The 22,017-nt window shown below is 36.2% G+C and overlaps 1 protein-coding gene across 1 annotated transcript in view; it reads left to right on the top strand.

The window, feature by feature from the left end:
* The window catches only part of SKAP2 (src kinase associated phosphoprotein 2), a 114,990-nt gene extending 93,208 nt beyond the window's left edge, over positions 1 to 21,782 (top strand). Inside the window, exons 10-13 of the mRNA XM_040547635.1 lie at positions 3,993 to 4,061; positions 10,697 to 10,809; positions 20,257 to 20,358; positions 20,783 to 21,782. Of these exons, the coding sequence (XP_040403569.1) occupies positions 3,993 to 4,061; positions 10,697 to 10,809; positions 20,257 to 20,349 (275 nt within the window). The 3' untranslated portion in view covers positions 20,350 to 20,358; positions 20,783 to 21,782. The remainder of the gene's footprint in view (positions 1 to 3,992; positions 4,062 to 10,696; positions 10,810 to 20,256; positions 20,359 to 20,782) is intronic.
* The last annotated feature ends 235 nt before the right edge of the window (positions 21,783 to 22,017 follow it).

The raw sequence follows: 22,017 nt of genomic DNA, 5'->3' as shown, positions 1-22,017 counted from the left end.
AAGGCACTATGATCTTTAAAATGGATTATTTAATAATACAAGCATTTTTTTTTGGGGGGGGGAGGTGTTGTCTTACAAGACCTGTTTATATGTTTATAACCTTTTGACATCACAGTGAAATTTCACATGAAGACATATTAATGCACATTACAAGCATATGATTGCTTGTATCATTATGAAACTGATGAAAAATTATTTCATTGCAGTGGTTTTTATCTTAACTGATCAAAACATCTTCCAGTGATTTTTATAACAATATGTGATTGGAATAACAACTTCACATGTTGTAGAGTTCCGTGCTGCAGCCGAGAGGCATGTAAATACAAGCTGCTTATTTGCAAGAAGCTTCCAGATTTGCAATATGATTGCTATGGAAACCACACAATGAAAACCTTATAACCATCTGTGTGGTTTGGTAGATTTTGCTGCATAGCTGAGCTGTTTTTGTTTACTGTTATTACAATGTTGAATAGGATATATTAACCCACATGCTGGGATTATCCAAGGTATAAACTAATGCTGTGCAGTGGCAATGTCAGTCTCAGAGATTAGAACACAGTAGAAAACCATTTAATAATGTCATTAAATCAGTATCTAGTATACGAAGATGGTTAAGGAGTGTGTTGGTAGAGGAAACTGCTAAGTTTATGCATATTTATTATGGAGATACCACATTCCAGTGTAGGAATGCAGTGCTTGAGCCAAGCTCTAATCCATTTTATATGCAAGTGGTCTGATTTTTTTTTTCCTTTTAAGAAAGAAATTGGAAGAAAAATCTATTGATTCATGTCAAAAACTCAGCTAGTGTAGTATTCATTGTTCTCTTTTTAAATCATGTGGATGATAGAATCATCTACGATTGGCTGTTTATTTTTCTGTTCTTTCTTCAGACTGCAAAATAAATAATTTATTTTGAACATCTTTCAGGGACTAATTAAAAAAACAACAACTTAATAAATATAATGAGTTTCTTGTTGCATTGTCACTACAAGAATTTTGGAGTTGGTTGCCATTAGGGTCTCTGAGTATGGAACATAACTTGTGCCTTAAGGACCAGATGTTTGCTCTTTGGATCTACATGCAGCTCTGGAAAAGTTCTAGTTTGATTGATGTTGATTACTCTCATTTTGACATAATGAGAAGGTAGAAAAGATTATTTTCTTACTGCAGTGGCAGTGATGGTGTGAAGAAGAGAAACTCTGTGCCAGATAATTTTAAAGGTCTGCTTGATTCCTTTTATGTGGTATCTTAATAATACTGCAAGACTTCTGCTGTGTTTTTTAAATTCTGCTTCTTTTGACTGTATTCCATGTTGCAAGATAAACTTCAGTATGCCGGATCTGACCACAGCTGTAAGTCCCTGGGTAACTGAGACTGCTGTACTTAAAGGACATCTCCTGCATGTAGTCGTTACATCAGGACATAATACCAAAAAACTCTAGTAAGAACTGTAGGTTCTTTTTTTTTGCCACTGTAACCCAAACTTACTGCATCTACTGCACTGTGAGTATGATTACATTAGCAAGTAGTGTTGACCATTTGCAGCCAATTTGTAAAGCGCAGGTTTGTGTTGAGGACCTGATGTCTGCTCTTGCATGTTTCAGAAAAGTTTTCCTATGGAGTCATTTTAGTCTGGCTCATAGACTGAATGCCCATTAGCAGTTGGACTGTGTTCAGTGCGGTTCTGGAGTGCCTCTTCCAGTCTAGTTGCACTTGAAGGGTATCTAGCTTTTCCTTTCTGTGACAACTCTGTAGGGTGAAGCAAAGTGTTTTAAGTGGGGATGGTTGGGATCCAAACTGGTATGCTAAAGTGGACAGCCTTTGTTTGAATTTGGGACCTTTTTAGTTTTCAAAGAAATTTGGTTCAGACATTTTCTTGTCTTCAAATATAGTTATGGTGAACTCTTGCTTCCCTGTAATTAAGCATGTTTTTTCAGGAAGAGGAATGCATATGTACTGTTTGCGTTAAACCACAGTGCAATTTATATATATGCAACTGTATATAATGAAAAATGTTTTCAAACCTCTTCTGCTGTCTTTTCTTCAGTTGAATTGACCTCTACTTAAGCCATTTCTCAGTTTAAGTTGGTCTGATGACCATGACAGTGATAGAGTTAAAATCCACTATACATTCAACACAGAAATTGATATGGGTCTAAAAATTTGTTAATGTGTAAGATCAGCATTTATTTTAATAAATATAAGATACTGTGTTGGGTGAAACTGTGGGAAAACGGAGAATCCTAGAAAATGTGACTGGCAATGGGATCATAATACCTGTAAGTGGTGTAGTTGTGGTATGGAAGCCATAGAATGACAGTGCCTCCTAGTGCTCTGGACAGTACATAGGGATGTATTTGTGCCATTTATACTCCAGTTCTAAGTGCTTAAAACAAACAAATGAGTGTACTTGGAAATACGCCACAAGTGGTATGCCAAGTGGGGGAATACATGTAAATGCAGTAAACAGTTTGGAGTGTTTTGTGTTGTACTGCAGCTTCAGATTATCCCACTTTTATTGTGTGTTTTTGTGTGTTTTTTTTTTCTCCAGATGGCAAAAACTCTGTGTCTTAGTAGGGCAGAAGTTCAAAGCTCTTTGTACAGTGAATCTCATGATGTAACTGTAATATTTGTACGACTGCGTATATAGGTTAGCAAACAATTATGCATACTTATTTCAACAGGTCTATTCTTGTGCTTTAAACATCTGCTTTAATGTTTGCAGGAACAGTCTTGCGGGTAGATTAAATTTTTACAAGGCTAACAATCCTTTGAACTGTTGATATAAAATTCACTCTTTGTCAAAGTAGATAGGCAAATTACATAAAAGTGGCACAATAAGGAACATTTTAAAAGCTGTGAGTTCTTTACCTCTTGTCTATCATTAATAAACTATCAAAATAAGTTGCTGAAACACGTGCCTTAAAAAGAAGCATGAATATCAGTATGAGATGTGATGAGTAGCAACACCTGCTAATTCAAATATATTAAAAGTCCAATTCTCATTTGCAAAGTGGATTTATCAATATACTATTTCTTTATTCAGCGCAGCATCTTTGTCAGTTGTAGTTTACTATAAAGGCCAAGGTAAATATGTTTCTACTTTCTTATGACCCTAAAGAAAGAATACAACTGAAAAAGAGCTCAGTTTGCTTGCTTTTTTGCCTCAACAAATTGTTGACTGACTTGCGCAGAGCGGATCTTGTGTCCCTGTGCTGACTGGAGTGTGAATTCACTTGTGTGAGGGTGTGGGGATGAGAGAATTCCCCGTTTGTATGGGATGGGGAGTATGGAGCACATCTTACGAAATCGCCTGTGGGGATTTTGGAGTGTTCCAAGCCTGCTAGCCAGAAAGCATGCTTTAGAGCTGATCGCTGCCAGGCTTTCTCTTTTCTTCTAAACTTGCGCTACGTTATTTGATACGGTCTGGTTTGCCTAAAACCATGTTCAGCCTCAGTCAGCAGGAGCACTGAATGTGTGGCATCTGTGGTGGCTGTGTTCCCATCACACAGGTGACTAGCTTGTGTGCATCTCAGTGATGGTGCTGAAGATAAGATACCCTCTTCCTTCTTTGCATACGCCTGCATAGAACTTCTGAATTCTTGTATGGGCTTCGTACTTTTTTACTCCTGAGTCTGCTTTTCTTTATCCTGGCAAGAAATGTACATAGCAGAAGAGGACCCTCGTTCTAATTGTTTTGGAATGACTGAACAACAGCAGAACTGCAGCTCTATATTACCATATTCAGAGCAGAGTGCAAAGGGAAACAGATGTTCACAATTGAGATTTCGAAAGAAAGCTTTTGGAGTGTTTGGGTGGGTGGGGAAAACCACAGAAATAACAACGCTCCAACTTCTGTACAAATGCAAAATAGTAAACAGGGCTTATGATCTGGAAATGTGTAGAGTGTGGCTTTCAGACTGATGTGGGCTGTAATTCCTGTCAGCTGAGGTATCCCTTCAGAATTTCATTTGCAGTTATGTGTTTTGCAGAAGAAAGTGCTCCTCCAAAGGCTGAAGTGCCAAGAAAATGGAGCCAGGAGAAAGTTACCACTGTTTCAGGTAATTAAAATCTTTCTTCTCTATTTTGCTTATGTACTTTCTTTTTACCTTCATTTTTTTCTCTCTTCCCTTTGCTGTTTTAAAATAATGTTTTTGCAGCTCTCTAAAGCTGTCTTTTTCACCTGGGTATTTGATGGCAGCAAAACTGCTTAGCACCACTTAGGATGCATGAAAACCACTTGAGAAGGATTTATAAAGTAAGCCAATTTATACAAGGTATTCCTTCCTGAATTACTTTGTAATGACTCAATTAGCTTTCATTTCTGCACAAAGGAGATTTAGTTGCATAAATTAGCTTATCATCATTGAGGAAGTGTCACTGCTAAAGGACAGTTTATAGATACAACATGCAGTTGCTGTCAAACCTATAAGAATGTAATATAGACATCTGTGTATACTTTGTGCTTGAGCAGAACAGACTTCTGCCATTCAGAGACTAACAGGGGACAACAAGTTGCCCAAGGGACTGGCAATGTAGACGTCTCTGAAAAGGTCAACTTGACACAGGCTCTGACAATCGACCCAAAGCTCTGTCTTCTTTGATAAAAATCAGATAAACTTAAGACCACTAATTGATCTGCAGCCTGTTTAAATGTTGGCCATGCATATCTTCATTGCATATGATTACCACAGAAAGCAAATGAATTGGCTAAGAAATGCCAGAGTCCAGTGACAGCAGCATAAAAATTGGAAAAGGACACAAATGCCCAGAAAGGCTGTGAAGGATATTCTCTCAGCTTTAGCTTGGCAAACTGCCCCTGTGCTAATTATCTCTGAGACTGGAAAAATAACTGCACACACCATGTCCAGTCACATGACCAGACAACTTTTCTTGACAGAAATGTATTTCCAGTTATGCTTAAAAACAAAATATATATGTGCTTCAAGGGCACAGACCTTTAGATAAACTAGTGGTGATTTGACACAGCAAGCAGGGAAGACTTGCTTCTTATCAGACCTTACACCTTTTTGAGATCTGCTGCATTGTAACCGTGACCTGCATTGACATGCAATCTGGCTCACCTTCCCCCATCGTACATAATACACATCATTCTTTCAGGGCTGTCAAGGAAAGGGTGGGCAAAAAGAGTTCCTTTAGGAAGTAGCTCTGCAGTGTTCTTCCTGTTGCAACATGTGGAGAGGAAACAGAGGCCTGATTTCCTGACCTGTACAGGAAAGCAGGAACAGGTTGCTGCAAAGAGTTTTGGGTTGCTTTTCTTGGAAAGGAAACAAGAGCCAAGTCATCAAATGCTGTTAGCATTGTGCTTTGCTAAAAACATGTGTAAGACAGCATGACTCATTACAGCCTTAGCATTTAATACTCATTTAGACATTACCGTAATTATAAGAGTGTGTTGTCATAATCGAGCATGGGGTCAATCCAATTACAAAGCTGACAGCATTTTTTCACTAATATATTATCTTGAAGTTTTAAATGATCATAGTTTTAAGGAATCCAAACCTTTGCACCTTCATTTCTGAAAAGTTTCAACTGCCATGAGAATAGCTTTGTCTGTCTTGCTAGCGTTTGTAGTAATTTCCTGGACAATAACTCTTCTCCCCGACTATCAAATTAATTTCAAGCAATAATTTTACGATCTTAAAACAGTTAACACTGAAAATTTGTTCGACTTTTAGGGCTGAGCTGACATAAGTATCTGTGATTGGCGTCGCATCATAAATATCTAATCTGATTTAAGAATATTTCATGTTTTTCCATACAAACAGTACATACATTCACAGAAAATATTTTGCAAATTGTGAGCTCAGCCTAATAAGTACAAAACCCCTTTCTTATTTTTTACTCTTTTCTTGTCCTAACCCATCTCTACTTCAAATAATGTTCAGACTTGAGTTCTTTTAACCTTTCAGTCTTGATTGTTGACTGTTGCTGCTGGATAGCTTTTACATTAATTGCTAGTGGCATAATTATTTAAAAATACCAAAGCATGTAAGAGTTTCAGTTATATAATAGGACTTACCATGTCTTTTTTGCTACTGCTACCTATCCATTGAGGCTGACTATTTCAGTCAACATCATGTTCTGTGCTGTTTTAGGGTAAATGCCTATGTAACCAAGGAACAACAGAAGAAAGGAAATTAGAAAGATTATACTGAACAGATTGGGATAGACTGGTGGTCAAGTCCAAATAAATACTCTACCAATTATTTAGCCCTTATTTTATATTTTTTTTCTAGTATATGGGATAAGGGCAAATAAGTAGTTAGAGGCACTCTGTGCAGTTTAGGACACAGTTTAGGACATCATCAGAACAAACAATTTTGTTCATTAACAGGGTATGTCTCATCTTAGCATTGAGATCAACACTGAGTTTGTGTTGAATAGTCTAAATCGCTTGTATAAGACAAGAGTCATTTTGGTAGCATTAATTTTAAACTTTACCTGTCTCTCCATCTCTAAGCTTTCAGTATGGTAAATGTTAAGAACATCAATTGCAAAAAAGAACACAGTAATATGCAATAATTTTCCAGTTCACCTCTTTCAAATGTTAAATAGCATAAAATAGCCCAGACCATGACTAGTAACTGTTGAATATAATGCTATAAACTTTTTGAAGAATCTGATCAAAAGTCAAGGAATGTGAGTAAGAACTGCAAGCTGCTTAATGATCACATTAATACATTGGGCGCTGAACCACAGGAGTGAAATGAAAATGTACCTGTGTGTTCCTTCATTCACAAGGAAGCTGCAAGCAGGTAGTGTGGAACTGGTAGCTATAAGTCACTACCATAGCACAGTTTGTTAATTTGGATACCATCACTGTTAAAATGAAAGATCAATGAAAGTCAGGCACAGCTGTATTCATTCTAATTTTTCAGTAGTGCATTTCCATGCTTAGGTTGTAATTCCAGATTTTGTTTTGGTCAGTGTAGTTTTTCTGCCAAGTTTGTGCTCAGAAATGGCAAGTGCCAAAATTGGCACGAGGGAGGGGGCAGGAAAGGGACAGCCTGCCGTTAAATTGGCTTAGGCTGCAGTGGGACAGCACACTTGAAACCTCATAAAATATGGACTCTTAATCTGTTTTTCCATTTTTTTTCTTCTGTCTATTGTGGCTGTTCGAATGTTCTTACACATTTGTTTTTCCTTGAGTAATCCATTGGCATTCTTAAGTTTTAAACATTTTACAACATTTGAAGTCTGTGCTTGAGAGATATACTTATCAGATTTTTACCTGAACTGTTCACCTTTCTTTCTTCAAGCCTGCATTGTTAGATGCCAGTATTTTTCAGTCAAATAAGCAGTCTGAGCCTACCATCAGGAAGGCTGGCAGCCACTGCTGTTTGATCTGTCAAATAAACTCTGAAGTGTTTTCATCGGGATATTGGACAAAAGTGTCTGTTGTTTCTATTACTGTTACTGGAAAAACAGAGATGGCAGAAGAAAACCCTGAGGAATTCTTTGTAGAAGAGTTTTGGAAACTGTTGGATAGTTGTTCATCCAGATAACTGTCCAGGAATGAAAGAACTATTTCCTGGAGAAACAACCTATCCAAGATCCCGCTCAGCCATTTCTTGTGGTTGCTAATACGAAAAGCAATGGGTAGGTAAAAACAAACTGCCTTGTACCATCTACTCCACGTTTTAAAAATAATTCTGTTTTGTCATATCTTGTTCATATTTGTGGTCTACGTGACCATGCCTTCCAAATACAACAGATTTTTGTTTAGCAATTATGCCATGATGTTTTTTATAAGGCACAAAACATTTCACAGTGCATGCGAATAAAGTATGATTGTGACAAAGTAATTCCAACAAATCAATGCCTTTTGCATTTGAACTCTAATTGGCATGTAAGTTCTTCATGGTAAATCTACCAGCTGTTTTCGTGTAGCTCATTTGTTTATGAAGGTCCACACAATTTCATTACTATATATGTACCAAATTTCTTCAGATAGGTCCCCGAGTTTTATTTAACCAGTTCTTCAGATGCAATCAAATTAAATTTGGCAGGGTCATCTCTGACCAAAAGAATGGCTGAAGCAAGAAAGAATGGGCTTGTGTTTTACAGAGTTTTTTGCAGCTTTTTTGTTGTTGTTGTTGTACCTCTGTGTTTGTGAAGCACTGTGAATCATTTTATGAAGTGTTTTGTCCTTTAGATGTGTAGACTTTGAAGTTGTATTTACGCTTGGTGTTTATGTCTGTGTAGTTGCTTAGAGAATTTAGAGGAACTTGTGCTGATGGGTATTAGAAGGGATTTCCACTTTGGAATTAACACTTGTTTGAAGACCAGCATAGCTGATCACAAACGCACACTGGCACTTCTTTCCCCACCCTCCCACCCCTTTTATTCCCCTCTGTTCCCGTGGTATATACCAGTTGCTCCAAGAAATGTTTTTCAGAGAAACATGACTTTTGATATGAGCAACTCCTGATCTTAATTTCATTTCACTTCGAACTAACCAAGCCGTGGTTAGTCTTTGGACAACATTTTCAGTGTAGCAATAAGCTTATTTAAAAATGCATCTTTTCCAGTGTTGCCATGTTATCAGTTGAGTCGCTTTCCCACTTCACGGCTTAATGAAATGCTCATGATGAGCATGTAGGGAGAGATGTATGTTGCTCAATGTGGGTTCTCTTCTGTTGCTGATGTTCCCTGTGCAACTCCCATTAGTGTTACTAGGAGTTACTTCAGGCTTGTAAAATGCGAGAAGAGACCTCAGAGTGATAAATATCAATGTGAAAAATCATGACTCATTTTAGTGCAACTCTGAAGAAGTGAAAGTACTGATTAACGTATTTAAAACCCAAATCAATAAGACTATTGCTGAAAGATTTGAAAGGCTGGAATATACTGAAGTAGCTCTTTAGTTTTTTCTCATATGGGCTTATATTTTCTTGTATGAGATAGAGCTGGGAACTGTGATCAATGCTGAACCAAAAGGCTGAGGAGATACTCTGATTTAATATTTATTACAAATTGATTTGGTGCTAACCAGTGTTACCATTTTTAAGTGTCTAATGCTAAATTGGTGAATAATGAGATGACAAATAAGAAGGGCCAAAATTTGGAGGTCCAACATTTCATATAATTCTGTCTTTCTCTTGATTTTATTCTGTCTACACATTTTTACAGTAACAAAATCTCTTATTTCTGAATAGTCAGTAGTCTTTACTCTATGTATAAATTGCTACTTTTGGTGTGATGACAGAAGAATTTGTGCACTGATAGTCAGAACGCCCTCTAGTGCTATATAGTAAATGGTAGATACTAATCACCAGTTTATGGAAAATTAAATGGTGGCTAACTTGCACAGTGGCTCTAAAGGCAAGGTTGTGAATGTTTAGCCATCAAAACAAGATAGCACATAACACAGACTGAAATGGATAAATTGGAAACAAGCTCTTCTGGCTCATCTAGAGAGTATTAAAATTAAAATCAAAGTATTTGTCAAAATGGGGAAAAATACAAGTTGAATACTACTTTATATAGCGTGACACTTCATCTCACTTGTTACTTGATATTTTTCAGGATTTTTTCAGTAATAAAGTGAACCAATCATGATTAAATTGTAAACTATAAATAATGGTGTAGAATGCTAATGACATGCAAATGTAACTGGTATATGTTGGAATAACCAGCAAGCCTGCTGTTCCAGGGTCATAAAACAAAACTAAGATGACAGCCTTGATCCAGCCAGTTCAGTGATATTTATGTTATCAGAATTAGAAGATAGCTTCCCAGTGATGTAAATTATTAGTACATATACATTCTGTCTGGTTAGTGTATACATAATGTAACTGGTCATCTTAGTGGTATTGCTTACATTCTTCTTGCATTAACTCATCACACTCGATTCTCATGGAATTAAAAACAGGAAATAGTTTGCAGTGTAACAGAAGCTCCCAGTGTATTTAACCGTGTGTAAGTGCTGTGTTTCAGTAGACGCACTCTGTATTGTAAGTGTATGACAAAGCATTTATTACTGTGTTATTGCCATATTACAGAGCAAAGAGTGCTAAATAATCAATCAGTTAATGGTCTGTATGGCAGCTTGAACACAGCACATCCATTGTGCTTATGCTGTTAGAAGGATGAGTTTATGGCTGGAGTGTAGTTGCATGTTTAGCCAGAGCTTAATGTCCTAAACTGGAGCTGACACAAATATTTTTAAAATGCAGCTTCAGCAACAGTTTCAAAGTTCTCCAATATTTCAGAAGGAACAATCCAAGATTATCTAAAAGGTTCTCAGAGAAGTTATTTAGTTTAGTTGGAACAGAAGAGGGAGGGGAAGCATATCACAAAATACTTACTTTGGCTTCCTTTCACAGATTGTTATTAATTATACTCTAGCATTTTTATCAGTTTCAAGTTGAGATACAACCCTGGCTTGCTGGAAATACATTAGTAGAGGAAAACTAGCTGTTTTAAGTTGCAGCTGTAAAATGCTTTGAAAACCTGCAGCTACATGTCTTCAGTGATACAACTGTTGCCAGTGAAGGGCTCACCTATTAAACTTGTTTTCCACTTGCTTTTGTGGTATGAAGGAGCTGTTTCTACCAAGAGGATTAAGAAATGTGCACTAATTAATTGCTTTGTAGTACCTTAAGGTTTAAAGAGCAATGTTAGTCCCTCAATTTTTATCTTTTGTAATTGGATGTAATTTTCTTTGCAGATGGCAAAAATACCGATTATGCCAATTTCTACCAAGGTTTGTGGGACTGCACCGGAGATGTACCTGACGAGTTGTCATTTAAACGTGGTGATGTTATCTACATTCTCAGCAAGGTACAGCATGCTACTGAGGCTAAAGAGTTGTAAAAAGAGAGAAGCACAGAAGGGCACATTCCCACAGTCCTATGGGGGGAAATTGGCACTCCCTTTCAGATCCTTTGTTTGCAATCAGATATTCACTGCAATTAATTATTTTGTCAAATGAACTATAATCACATTTAAAACATAGCCATGTAACAGGAATTAACTTAAAAGCATGTTTATTTACTTGTTAAATCTTGGCTACCATTTGTTAACTAATTTAACAGGAGACAATGTGCTTTCTGCTTGTAAAAGTTAACCTTGTAGAATTTTAAATTATCTTGCATGTTATGTTTTTGGTTTCCTGTTCTATATTTCTGACTGTGCTGATTCTGACTTTTTGGGCAACTTGCTAGATTTTTTTTTTTTTTTTTTTTTTTTTTTTCTGAACTGTGTTTTCATCTTTGTATGTGTATTGCAGTTGTTCTGACAGCTCAGATTCCAAATTTGTTTGCTCTGACAGATTTGGGCAATTTTTAATTTACTACTTTCCTGTTTGCAAAGCAAATGTGAATATAATTCTTCTCATCTGAGGTGATGATAAGCAGTACAAGCATGAAATTTAATTTTACTTTAATGTTTCTGATTTTTGTTATTTTTCCCTTAAAAACAAACAAAAAATCTCTCATAAACTATGTATCTCATGGTCCATTGAAGTGTTCTTCTGAACAATTAATCAAAGGAAATTTCTCTTTTCCCCACATATTAGAAAAAAGTTGATCTTTTTTAGTTTTCACTTAAAAATCACCTTTTAATACATATCTCAGATGTAATTGCCATTCAGTATAATTTATGCTAAAGATGTTGTAATACACATGTAGCTGCATGAAAGCTAAAGCCATCTGTTTGTGTTAGTTTCAAACTCTTCAGTTTTGTCACAGTTGCTTTAAATCTTCTGTGATACCTTTAGATGCAGTGTTTTAGGGATAATAAATGTACAGCTTCTGTTTAAATAAATTTAAGATTTATAGGTAGAAAGATAGTCCCATATAAAAATATAGAAGATATATTACTAATGTAATGTGAACATGTATGTCTTTTGAAGCATTTCATTGTCACTTAAACTAATAACTGAATTACATCACTAAAGGCAGTCTTCAGTTGGGCAGGCTTTCATACAGTTATACAGCACTAAAGAATGGTACTAATTATTTAGTCGTCCCCCCCCCAAAAAAAAAAAAAAAAAGGAAAAAAAGCCCACAAACAAGCAGATTGCACTGCACGTTTGCCTTCTGAGAATTGTACTTTCTGGTACGTTACAGGGACTAATAAAATCTTAATCTTGAACTTGTAGGTGAAAAACTCATTTGCTTTCCCTCAAACAATGAGGAATTTAATTTAAAAAATGGAGCAGAATAGAAAAACAGCAGCTTAAGGTGTCATCTGTATATCAACTGTCTTGTGACCATACCTTGATTAATATGTAATCAGTCCTTGAAACAGGCCTGCTGCGGCTCCAGATATATAGAGCCTTTCTGTTTGGGAATGATTTTTACTCCAAAATAGAGCCCAGAAAATTCAGCCCTGTTTCACTTAAAGATTGTTGCAGCTTTTTCAGAAGAATAAGTGTTGGCCGCTACTGTCAGCTCTGAATTTAGGGTCCTTGGAGGGGAAAGTGCCAGGGAATTATCCATCTTAACCTTCCACTTGGTTCAGTTTCAAGGACTGATCATTTACAGGCTCTTTGTCTGGTAAGTGAAAATACAACCAAAGGAAAAGTGAGCCTAACCATCCTGAAGTGGGTCAAGACTTTTCGTCAAGAAATATTTCTTAATCCACTACTTTAGTACTTGGATTTTGTGGCAGTTGGCAGGAATCCTCAGCAATTTTTTTATTTTTTCACACCATCTAGTGGTTGAAAATGAGAGATGCAGGTACTGACAGGAGGTGATGTGTACAGATCCAAAATGGTGTCATAAATTCAGCTTCAGCTTGAACCCAGCTATGGCTTTATTGCCTTTCTATCATATGTCAGCTAGGTGTGAACATTACTCTTGAAGAAATCTCATTTTGCTTATGAGGAAGTAAGTATGGGTATAGTAGTATTGTAGTAGGAAGGGTGAGGCTTTAACAAACTGTTGAGCATATTTGTGCAACACGTAATAGTTCTCCGTTTTACAGTGAAATAAAAATGGTATAGCTTGTTCTAATGAGTGTGATAAAATAGATTTTTATCTTCCAGCAGTAGTTATGCCAAAGCGATGTATTTTACTGCTTTTTAACTGTTTTTTCACATGCTTTTAGAGAAATTAGAGGAAAGTGACTATGTTGTTTCCAAGAAATGAGATCATTAGTACAACTGAAGTAATTATGAACCAGTTTTGAAAACATGGGCATTGATATAATTTAAATAAAGCAAGAGGAGCAATACGTTACATGTAAGTTGTAACTTAGGTGAACGTAGAAGCAAGGTTTGTTTGGCAACATTTATTTACTAAAATAGCTAAACATTATGCAAAGGCAAATACTTCATAATTTACTTTAAATTGAGCATCAAAAGTCAGTGTTAATGCAATGAGCATGCTTATACACTGGTAATACAAATACCTATGCATGACTAGAGTTATTACTGTACCAAAGTGAGTTTTCCTTGTTCAGAAGATGCATTTAAAAACTATTTTAGCTATTATCTAAACATTTGTCTATTGTGGCTTTCCCATGGCAGCTGTCCAACGGGCTCTTTATTAAAAAAAATATATTTTTTATCTTTTTTTGTTGCCTTTGAGAGTTTCCTTCAAATGTTGAGCCCTTAATTTGAGAAGAAACAAGAGAACTGTTGCAGTAGTATATAGTAGCTTAAAACAAACAAAAATCCTCTAACTTTTCAAATAAATAGATCAAAGTATCTGTACATTTATCATTTGAATTTATTCCCAGATATTCAAGTGGCTTTTATAACTTACACTATGAATCATGTGAACTTTCAGAAATTTATACACCCCCCTTTCACTATGCAGTAGAAATCATTTTATAGCTCTACTCATTGAGGGACTCATTAATAGGGTTTCTTAGTTAATATTGACTATTAGAAGTGCAATACTTGGGCAGCCCGTTTTCTAAAATGATGATTGCTCTTAATTCCTACTCATTTATGGTCTTGCCTTTGCTTTCAAACCCACATGACAAATGGGAATACAATCCATGATGTAACAATTCTTTTTATAAATCTTCCATAGCTCTTATTCAGGAAATCAATTTCCAGTAACAAAGCCAACTGTGAGTGTTGGTGGCCATATTTTTTAATGTTTGGTGTGCACAATTTACCTAAGTGCAGCAGTTGCAGTATTTATTTGTTTTATGTGCATATTTCATGTTGGGAAACCCCATAGTTTCATGAGCCAGATGCAAATACTAATGGAAATTTATTTAGACATTAGCAGGCACCCGCTTAGCAGAATTACTGACATTTCTTAACTTTTAACCTAATTTAATTCCCACCACATTTATATTTGCAGTAAAGCAACAAATAATACTTGAAAATCAGAAATTGTATCTCAAACTGGAATACTCCTTCACTGTTATTATTTGAGTATGTGCTAATGTGATATAATGCTACTCACTCTGGTATTTATGATTCATGGAAATCTCATTTATGACTTGACTTTCATGGAAAATTCTAGAGCAAAAGTTTGAGTATGAACTTGGCATCTAGATTACCCTTTATTCAGTGGTTGTATACTTCCAATGTGGGAGATTTTTGTTCTTTCAACACAACAAATGTCTGTTGAAATGCTCAAGCCATACATACAAAACCTTTATTTTTTGCTTAGTGAAAAGACAAAGAAATCTCAGAAATATAGCTCGGATTACCGCTTATGAAATAGAGTACAGCTTAACAGTGCAGCTGTTTCATAGTGAGTGTGAACATTTTGTACATTATGTGCATAATCATCATAAAGTATTTTTATTCAGTATTTTTTCCCCAAAAAAGATGTCAAAGGCATACTAAAATCCCACGTGTTTTTTGTCAGGCCATTGTCTGACTGTTCATATGCAGAGGTGTATTTAATGATAATTTTGCTTTTCATGATCATACTGCCTACATCTATGTTAGCAAACAGGGTGTACCAACAGGAGCAGATTTGCAGAGTTAAACACTTTGTGCTGAGGCCCCCGTGTCCACACCATACATCCCAAAAGGATGTACAGTTTTTGTCAGGATAGGTCTGGTCTGGTTTTGTGGAATGAGTCTAGCTTAGTGGTTGGAGCACATGAAAGCGCATCTTCTGGTTTAGTTCATCTGCAAGAAATTCAGTTTGTGTGCTCTGAGACTGCTTTGCAAAGTGAGCCAAGGTGGGGAGTACTGGGAAATCTGCCTCAGTGGGACACTTCTGATGAAAACTAAGATGCAAATGTGGATGCACTTACTGAGATGTAAATTTCCTTCTGCCTTTTTCTGGTGTATCCTGACAGAAAAATAGACTAGATACATGACTAAGAGAAGAGTGAAGGCCTTTTGGTGGGAGGTTAGTTAAGACAGACTAAAGCAAAGTGATTCTCACTCTGTTGGTTTGCATACCAATAATATGTAAACATTTACCTACGTGATTAAAAAAAATGTCGGTGTCATGTCATGGGAGAGAAAATAAAATGGCCTTTCTATCAGTGCCAGTTTTGGTTCACAAGTCAGTCAGCTTATTCTGATCAAAAGCTTTCAAATTGGTGTCTATTTTGTCTCATGACATTGTAGGAAATAAAACCTAATAACACTACCATACAGTAAATCTGAGGCTTATATTCTTAAAGATGACTATTTTATTGCTGTCTTAAAACAACTCTACCTGTGAAGAAGTCTCATTCAGTTATCTAAAACATTTGTCATTTTCTGCTTTTTAGCGAAAATGCTGTTCTGTGCCAAAAATACTCCCTTGTTGATAGTGTATCATTCAGCAATTACACCAAAGGAAGTTCTAAAATTTTTTAGCTGGCTTCTATCTTCTGGATGAATTAGAGGTGTTTTAAAATATTATCTTGCCAAAATTGCCCCCTAGGATATTATTTGAAAAAAATATTCTCCTTATTTCCCACACTTCTTTAGATCAATAGGAGAGGCTACTTAATTTAACCCCAAACAAGGCAATAAATACATTTTGCTTTTCAGTTTTAAGGCTTGCAGATCTTCAGTCTGTAAGTTAATATTACTTACAATGCCATGGGAGAGGGTGGGAGAAAAATCTTGAGTTCACATGCTTCAGCTGCGTGTTTTTTGAATACAAGTCCATTGTTTTCTTCTAGGCATCGAAACACAATGATGATTTTCAGCAACCCCCCCTTTTTTTTTAACAAGAAAAAACCCAAACAAACAACAACAACATACCATATGTATTGAACAATAGGGACTAATTGTACAAGGACCAGATCTTCTCAACTTTTCCTGAAGTCAGTAGAAGTTAATATGGTGCAAAGCATCTGGGGGTCCTCATTTACTCAGAGGGTCTGTTTCTAAAGGTAAGAAGAGAGACTGCTACGTAAATCCTCTTGCATATCAAAAATCTCTCTTCTTTCATATCAAAATCCTCTCCTCTAGAGTTAAAAAAAAATAAAATAAAAATCCCAAACTTAAAAAAGAATAAATCTTGGGTTTAAAAGTTATCCATGAAAATCAGGTAGTGTATTTCTACCTACTGTACTTTCTGCAAATGCAAAAACTTTTAAGGCCAGTATCTCATGGAGACATAGGTGCATACATATCAGAGCAGTGAAATTGGTGGAATGGGATAAGAAGCATCTGCTCGCAGGGTGTTCAGCTGAGAGCCTCTGAGGAGCCTGTAAACCCTGATGGGATTTTTTTTTCTAATATTGCTGTACAGAGGGTGTATTGCCAGCATGTTAAGTCATAACCTGTTCCTTGTTGCCTCGTGAAATTACTTCGGTTAATAAATTTCTGCTGGAACAAGACAAAACACAAACACGCCACTCTCTTACAGACCGTGAAAACGTAGAAGTGGCTTAGAAAGAATTCGGTTGTCTGTGAGGGTGGTTGTTCTATATTATTTGGCATAATATATTCCACTACGGTGGTGTTTGTATTCCAGGGGTTGTATTGGCCTTTTCCTCCCGCTCCCCTGCCCAACATTGCCTGCTATGGCAAATGTGCTTGGAGTCACGTGCCGGAGTTGTGGCCGCACACTTGTGCATTCTCCTCATTGCAGGGTGGCTGGATTTGGCCCAGCCCCCTCTCCTATCCCTCTGTTTGCCTCGGAGCAATTCATTTTGCAGTTATTGAATTTCTTCAGAGAGTTATTTTCATATAGCGAGCATCACAGCACCTCTGGATCTTGATAGCCTTTCTACATAAGGAGAAAGAAGCTTTGTGTTAGTAATTACCTAACATTGTCAGGAGCTGACTGCAGGCCTCTTTCTAGTGATAACAGAATAACCACATAATGTAGCTTTATAGCACATGATTAATAGAAAATAATTACACATCCTACAAAGGGATGCAATATTTCTTATAAATTGACTACAATGGTTTCCTGTAGATTAAAGGACTCTTCATTATTTTATCAGTCCTTCTGAAGTATAGTCGCTTGTCTATGTTAGCAGTGATGTTAAGAGCTGCATGCGGTGAGGGATATCAGATGGTAGACCCAGAGGTACCTGAGATCTTAAGCTGATGCTTGCAAAAGCACCATGCGTCCCAACTCCTAAGAATTAAAATAAAACTCCTAACTGACTTCAGATTCTTCTGCATTTTAATCATTATTTCCTGCAAATGTGGGCTTTAGACTTTTATTCTACATATCTCGAGCAGTGGTAATAGACATACAGACCTCACACCAACAGTAAATTAATTATATTGTAATGAAGGAGTTTATCATCGATACCATTGATAGAAACAACATATCAGTTTGGATTTTATATGGGACTGCAAGAAAAGGAGTGGGGGACTGCTCTGTCTGACTAGGAAGCACTCTTTCATGGTACTGAAGACAGAAAGGAGTGGCTAGGAGTTTAGAGAAAAACGTCTGTGCTTTAATTAGTTTAAAAGGGACTGCTATGCAATTATTCCAAAACCTGAGATTAAGGTTTTATATTCTTTGTAACCAGGTATCTGTATTATCTTTTTGTTCAGACTTCTATAGACTGCAGATGGTTTAATTGGGATTCATGTTGCTCTTGAGGCCCATTCAAAGAATAGTAATGATAGAGTAAAAGCTTCTGTGTTGGAATATTGTCTGTATAGTATAATGGTTGCACTGAATCCTTAAATTAGTTTACTAGTCTGTTACATCAACATTCATTTCATCTTCTCACTTAGCTTTGTGCCAGAGCAGTAAGTGGTGTATTAGTAAGTAGCAAAAAACCAAAGTTTTCAAAACAGTGACACGCTCTTAATTTTAATTTGAGGTATCTGAATTGTTTCTTTAAAAACAATTATTTCTAAGTTCATGTAGTGTTGCTAAGTGGAACATTTTCAATGGATAATATAGTCCACAGGCTCTTTCTGTGCCATTTGTCATATGCAATTTAATGACCACTTAACTAAGCCACTTCCCTCATTTCATGTATTGTTTGTTTTTTTGGCTGATGTCTAGCAAAACTTGCTTAATCACTTTTGTCAGGCTCTTCATGACTTCCATGTAACAGCTTAAAATCTTTTGTTTCTTTCTCCTGGAGAGATTTATTGCCAAGATTCCAGTAGTATACGTGAGCACTGCTCCTTTCAGCAGTTTCCCACTTTAGTCTCGAAATACAGTTTGTATATTTAACCAGTGTACTGTGAGATAAAATACAAATTTTAAACAGGCTGATCTGGAACATTATAAACGTCAGGGTATTATTCAACCTTTAAGGATTTGGGGTGTAACGTGCCCCATGGGAAAGGTTATGAGGAGTTCTTAACTTCTGTTTAGAGTTTTCTCGCTGGTGAGTCAGGCTCAGGTACCTCTCAACTTTCAGACCAGACTCATCCCCGCAAGTCCATACTGCAGTGGAAAGTGGAATTGCTTTTGCAGCTTTCCAGTTTGTGAGTGTGCATCATAAATGAAGGTTTTTCTGCTGTGGTTTTTTTTTTTTTTTTTTAACATGGGCTTTCTTTAAGGCACATTTACTGCAGTATTTTATGGATAGTAGGACGGAACCTTTTAAATCACCAACTTCTGTTTGCACTGTGAAGGAAGCAAACGTTTAATTTAAGACTTGTGCTTAGCTCTTCACAAAAAGAAAATCAAGTGTGTGTGTGTTTGCCTGCCTGCATGTTCTTAGGGAAAAAAAAAAAAAAAGCCTGGGCCAACATGAAAGTGAGCCATCAACAAGGCTTCATCGCAGTTACGCACAGGGAGAGCTGAGTACACTAAGCACCTCATAGGACCCTAGAGAACTCTCCACCAGGCCAGATATGCCAGCAGCAAATCATTATAGCTCGGGCTGTAATGAAACTCCATTAACCCTTAAGCTCCACTTGACTATTTATATCCGAAAAACTTATCTACAGTCAAAATAATAGCTTATAGTGTCATCTCAGTAGGACCATTAATTCAGAAATCCTACAGCTTTTTGCTTTTCTCATCAGAAGAGCAGCGTAGCAGGAAGCAGATGTTGCTTATCAGAGATATCTGTGTATTTTGTATTTTCCATGTTTGTTCCAAAGTAATTTCTATCTTACTAATCATTCCATTTTTGAATGGGGTCTCTGTTTTAATAATGCTTCATTTGTAACTCAATATGTGTGTGTGCAATTTCAGCTGTTACAATTTATTGAACTGCTGTTAGGATTGATCTTAAAATATTTACCTCATAGGAAAAAAATTAAATTTGGATCCCACAATACTCTTACTTGGTATTGCTTTTGGAAGATATTATTTCTTTAAACTATTATAATTCATTTTGTTTCATATTTATCTCACTAAGCCTAAACAAATTTCAAACAAAAGTACATTAGTCATCTGTCAGACATATGAGATCTGCCGTAGAATTTTCTGCGGGCCTAAAGCAATAGTAGACTTTGTCCGTAGGAGGAGATTGTGTATTAGATCTATAGTATTCCCTTCACATTTGAGCAAATTATTATTTAAAACAAGTTCACTATAAGTTTTTTAGAGTTTAGCCTTGCGATACTGAAAGAATCCCAGCTGATTCCTGTATGTCAACATCGTGATATTAGATATCAGTTACAAAGACAAGATTTTTATATATGTGACGAATACAGGATGGAGAGGTCAGCTATTTTTAGTATGTGTTATAGAGAATTGTGGCCATAATTAAGAAATTTTCTTGAGCATGCCTTTTTAAGATTTAACTTTTATCCTTGCCTAACTCTGTATGTGAATGCCTCCAACAAAAAGATATAATGTTTTAATTTTCAGTTGAAATGATAATAACTGTATATAAGAGAGAGCATCCATAAGGAGTTGCATACAAAACTCTATTGCATTTATATCAGACTAAAGGTTAATATTGCATATTGTTTTCAATTAGGAGTACAATAGATTTGGCTGGTGGGTAGGAGAAATGAAGGGAACCATTGGCTTGGTGCCTAAAGCCTACATAATGGAGATGTATGATATTTGAGAGGCCTGGGTAAGTACATTTTAATCCAATCTTCTGTAATGGCTTATATGTTCCCTTGTTCTCTGTTTCATAAGTATTTCTTTCCTGGAACCTTTGTAGGAGTCCTGTTAACATAAAGATTATGGCAAAATATATTGAAGGTTCAATTAAAGCACTTCTGGGATTCTGTATGAAATATTAAGCCACAGTGTACAAAAGATGATGTATTTTATAACTACAGTTCTCTTCCAGATATTTATTTATATATATGTATATATATATTTGGTAAAACAAAGTTGGTGTGCTTTCTAGTTAGTTTTGCTACTTCAGTAATATGTATGTATCTGTGCAGAAATCTATGCAAGGGGATAAGTATTTGGACTGAGTTTTATACGTATGCTTTAGTGTTTTTTTTTGTTAATGATATGCTTTCAACTTCCTTTTCTCTAATCAGGAGAAATCTGCACTTGAAATCAAGAGTGGTGCGCAGCTGCAGTTTACAGACCCAACCTCTGGAAGAAGATTCTGCCGTACACATTTTGTGGTTTCGGTGAACGTAGTCAGATCATTGCCTTGTATATATTAAACATTAAAAACTGTAATTGATCATAATTCCACAGAAATGTTCTTCTTAGTCACTTTTTATAGAATTGTAATGCTAGGAAATTAAATAGATGGTAATTAACATATGGGGCACAAGCAGTCAAATAGTGCCTGTTGCTCTTTTCTTAAGCATATTAGCAGCACTCTGTATTGCTATATGTTTGTGTTCTTTCAGGGAATTTGGCTGTGTTTACCTGTTACTCAGATCTAAAAAAATTAAGCTGGACTTCAAAAGTAGAAAACTATTGCACAGTTCATACATGCATTAATTGTTTAATGCAGTAGTTCACTGTACATTTTTCTGCAGTTTTTATGAAAATCAAAGGAAATTTGTGTGTGCTATTTTAAGTCTTCAAAGTATTCTGCTTCCAAATGTGTTTTTTGTTTGGTTGTTTTTTGGTTTTGTTTTCTTTTAGTTTCAGCCAATGATTTATTTTTCTTCTATATTTAGCTTTGTTAATGTTAATGACTGTTACGGTACTACGAAATGAAGGCTTGGCTCTTTTGCTGATGTAAATCTGTCTACGTGGGGTAATACTGTGCTGATAGCATTGTGACTTGGAGGTATGAATTATGTGAAAATTTGGCAAAGATAATATATTAAAGACAACAGTTTTTGGTAAGCCAACATGAGATAAAAAGCAGATGAATGATTTTGTGAGTGGTAGTGGTGAAATACTAATTTTTTTATCTGCACCTTGCTTGTACTTTTCACAGAGTAAAATCCACATACCCTGTTGTGTGGAATTTCTGATGCAAGTTGTTCAACAGACATCTTCAGCTCTGAGTTAAAAAGGGCTGTGCCTGCATTCTTAGTGTCAGGACTTTGTGGCTAAAAGCATCAGTTGAAACATTTAAAAAAAAAAAAAAAAAGTAGATAAATATTTTCACTTGTGAACAAGGAGTTGGACAAGGTGGAGTTAATTAAATCTATCATTTTGGAGATGTGTTCGACTAGTAGCATGGAAGATCAGCTTTTTTGAATCCTCCCCCAGCCTTGATTTGTGAGCCCCTTAATCTGCCAAGGAGGCAGGTCAGGCCAGTCTGAGGCTTGCTGAGCCTGTGCAGGTCCCCCTGTAGCTGCTT

Source organism: Cygnus olor, chromosome 2 (genome assembly GCF_009769625.2).
Source record: "Cygnus olor isolate bCygOlo1 chromosome 2, bCygOlo1.pri.v2, whole genome shotgun sequence".
NCBI classification, from domain to species: domain Eukaryota; kingdom Metazoa; phylum Chordata; class Aves; order Anseriformes; family Anatidae; genus Cygnus; species Cygnus olor.
The sequence above is the reverse complement of the archived record's forward strand: the minus strand, read 5'-3'. Positions and strand labels throughout refer to the sequence as shown.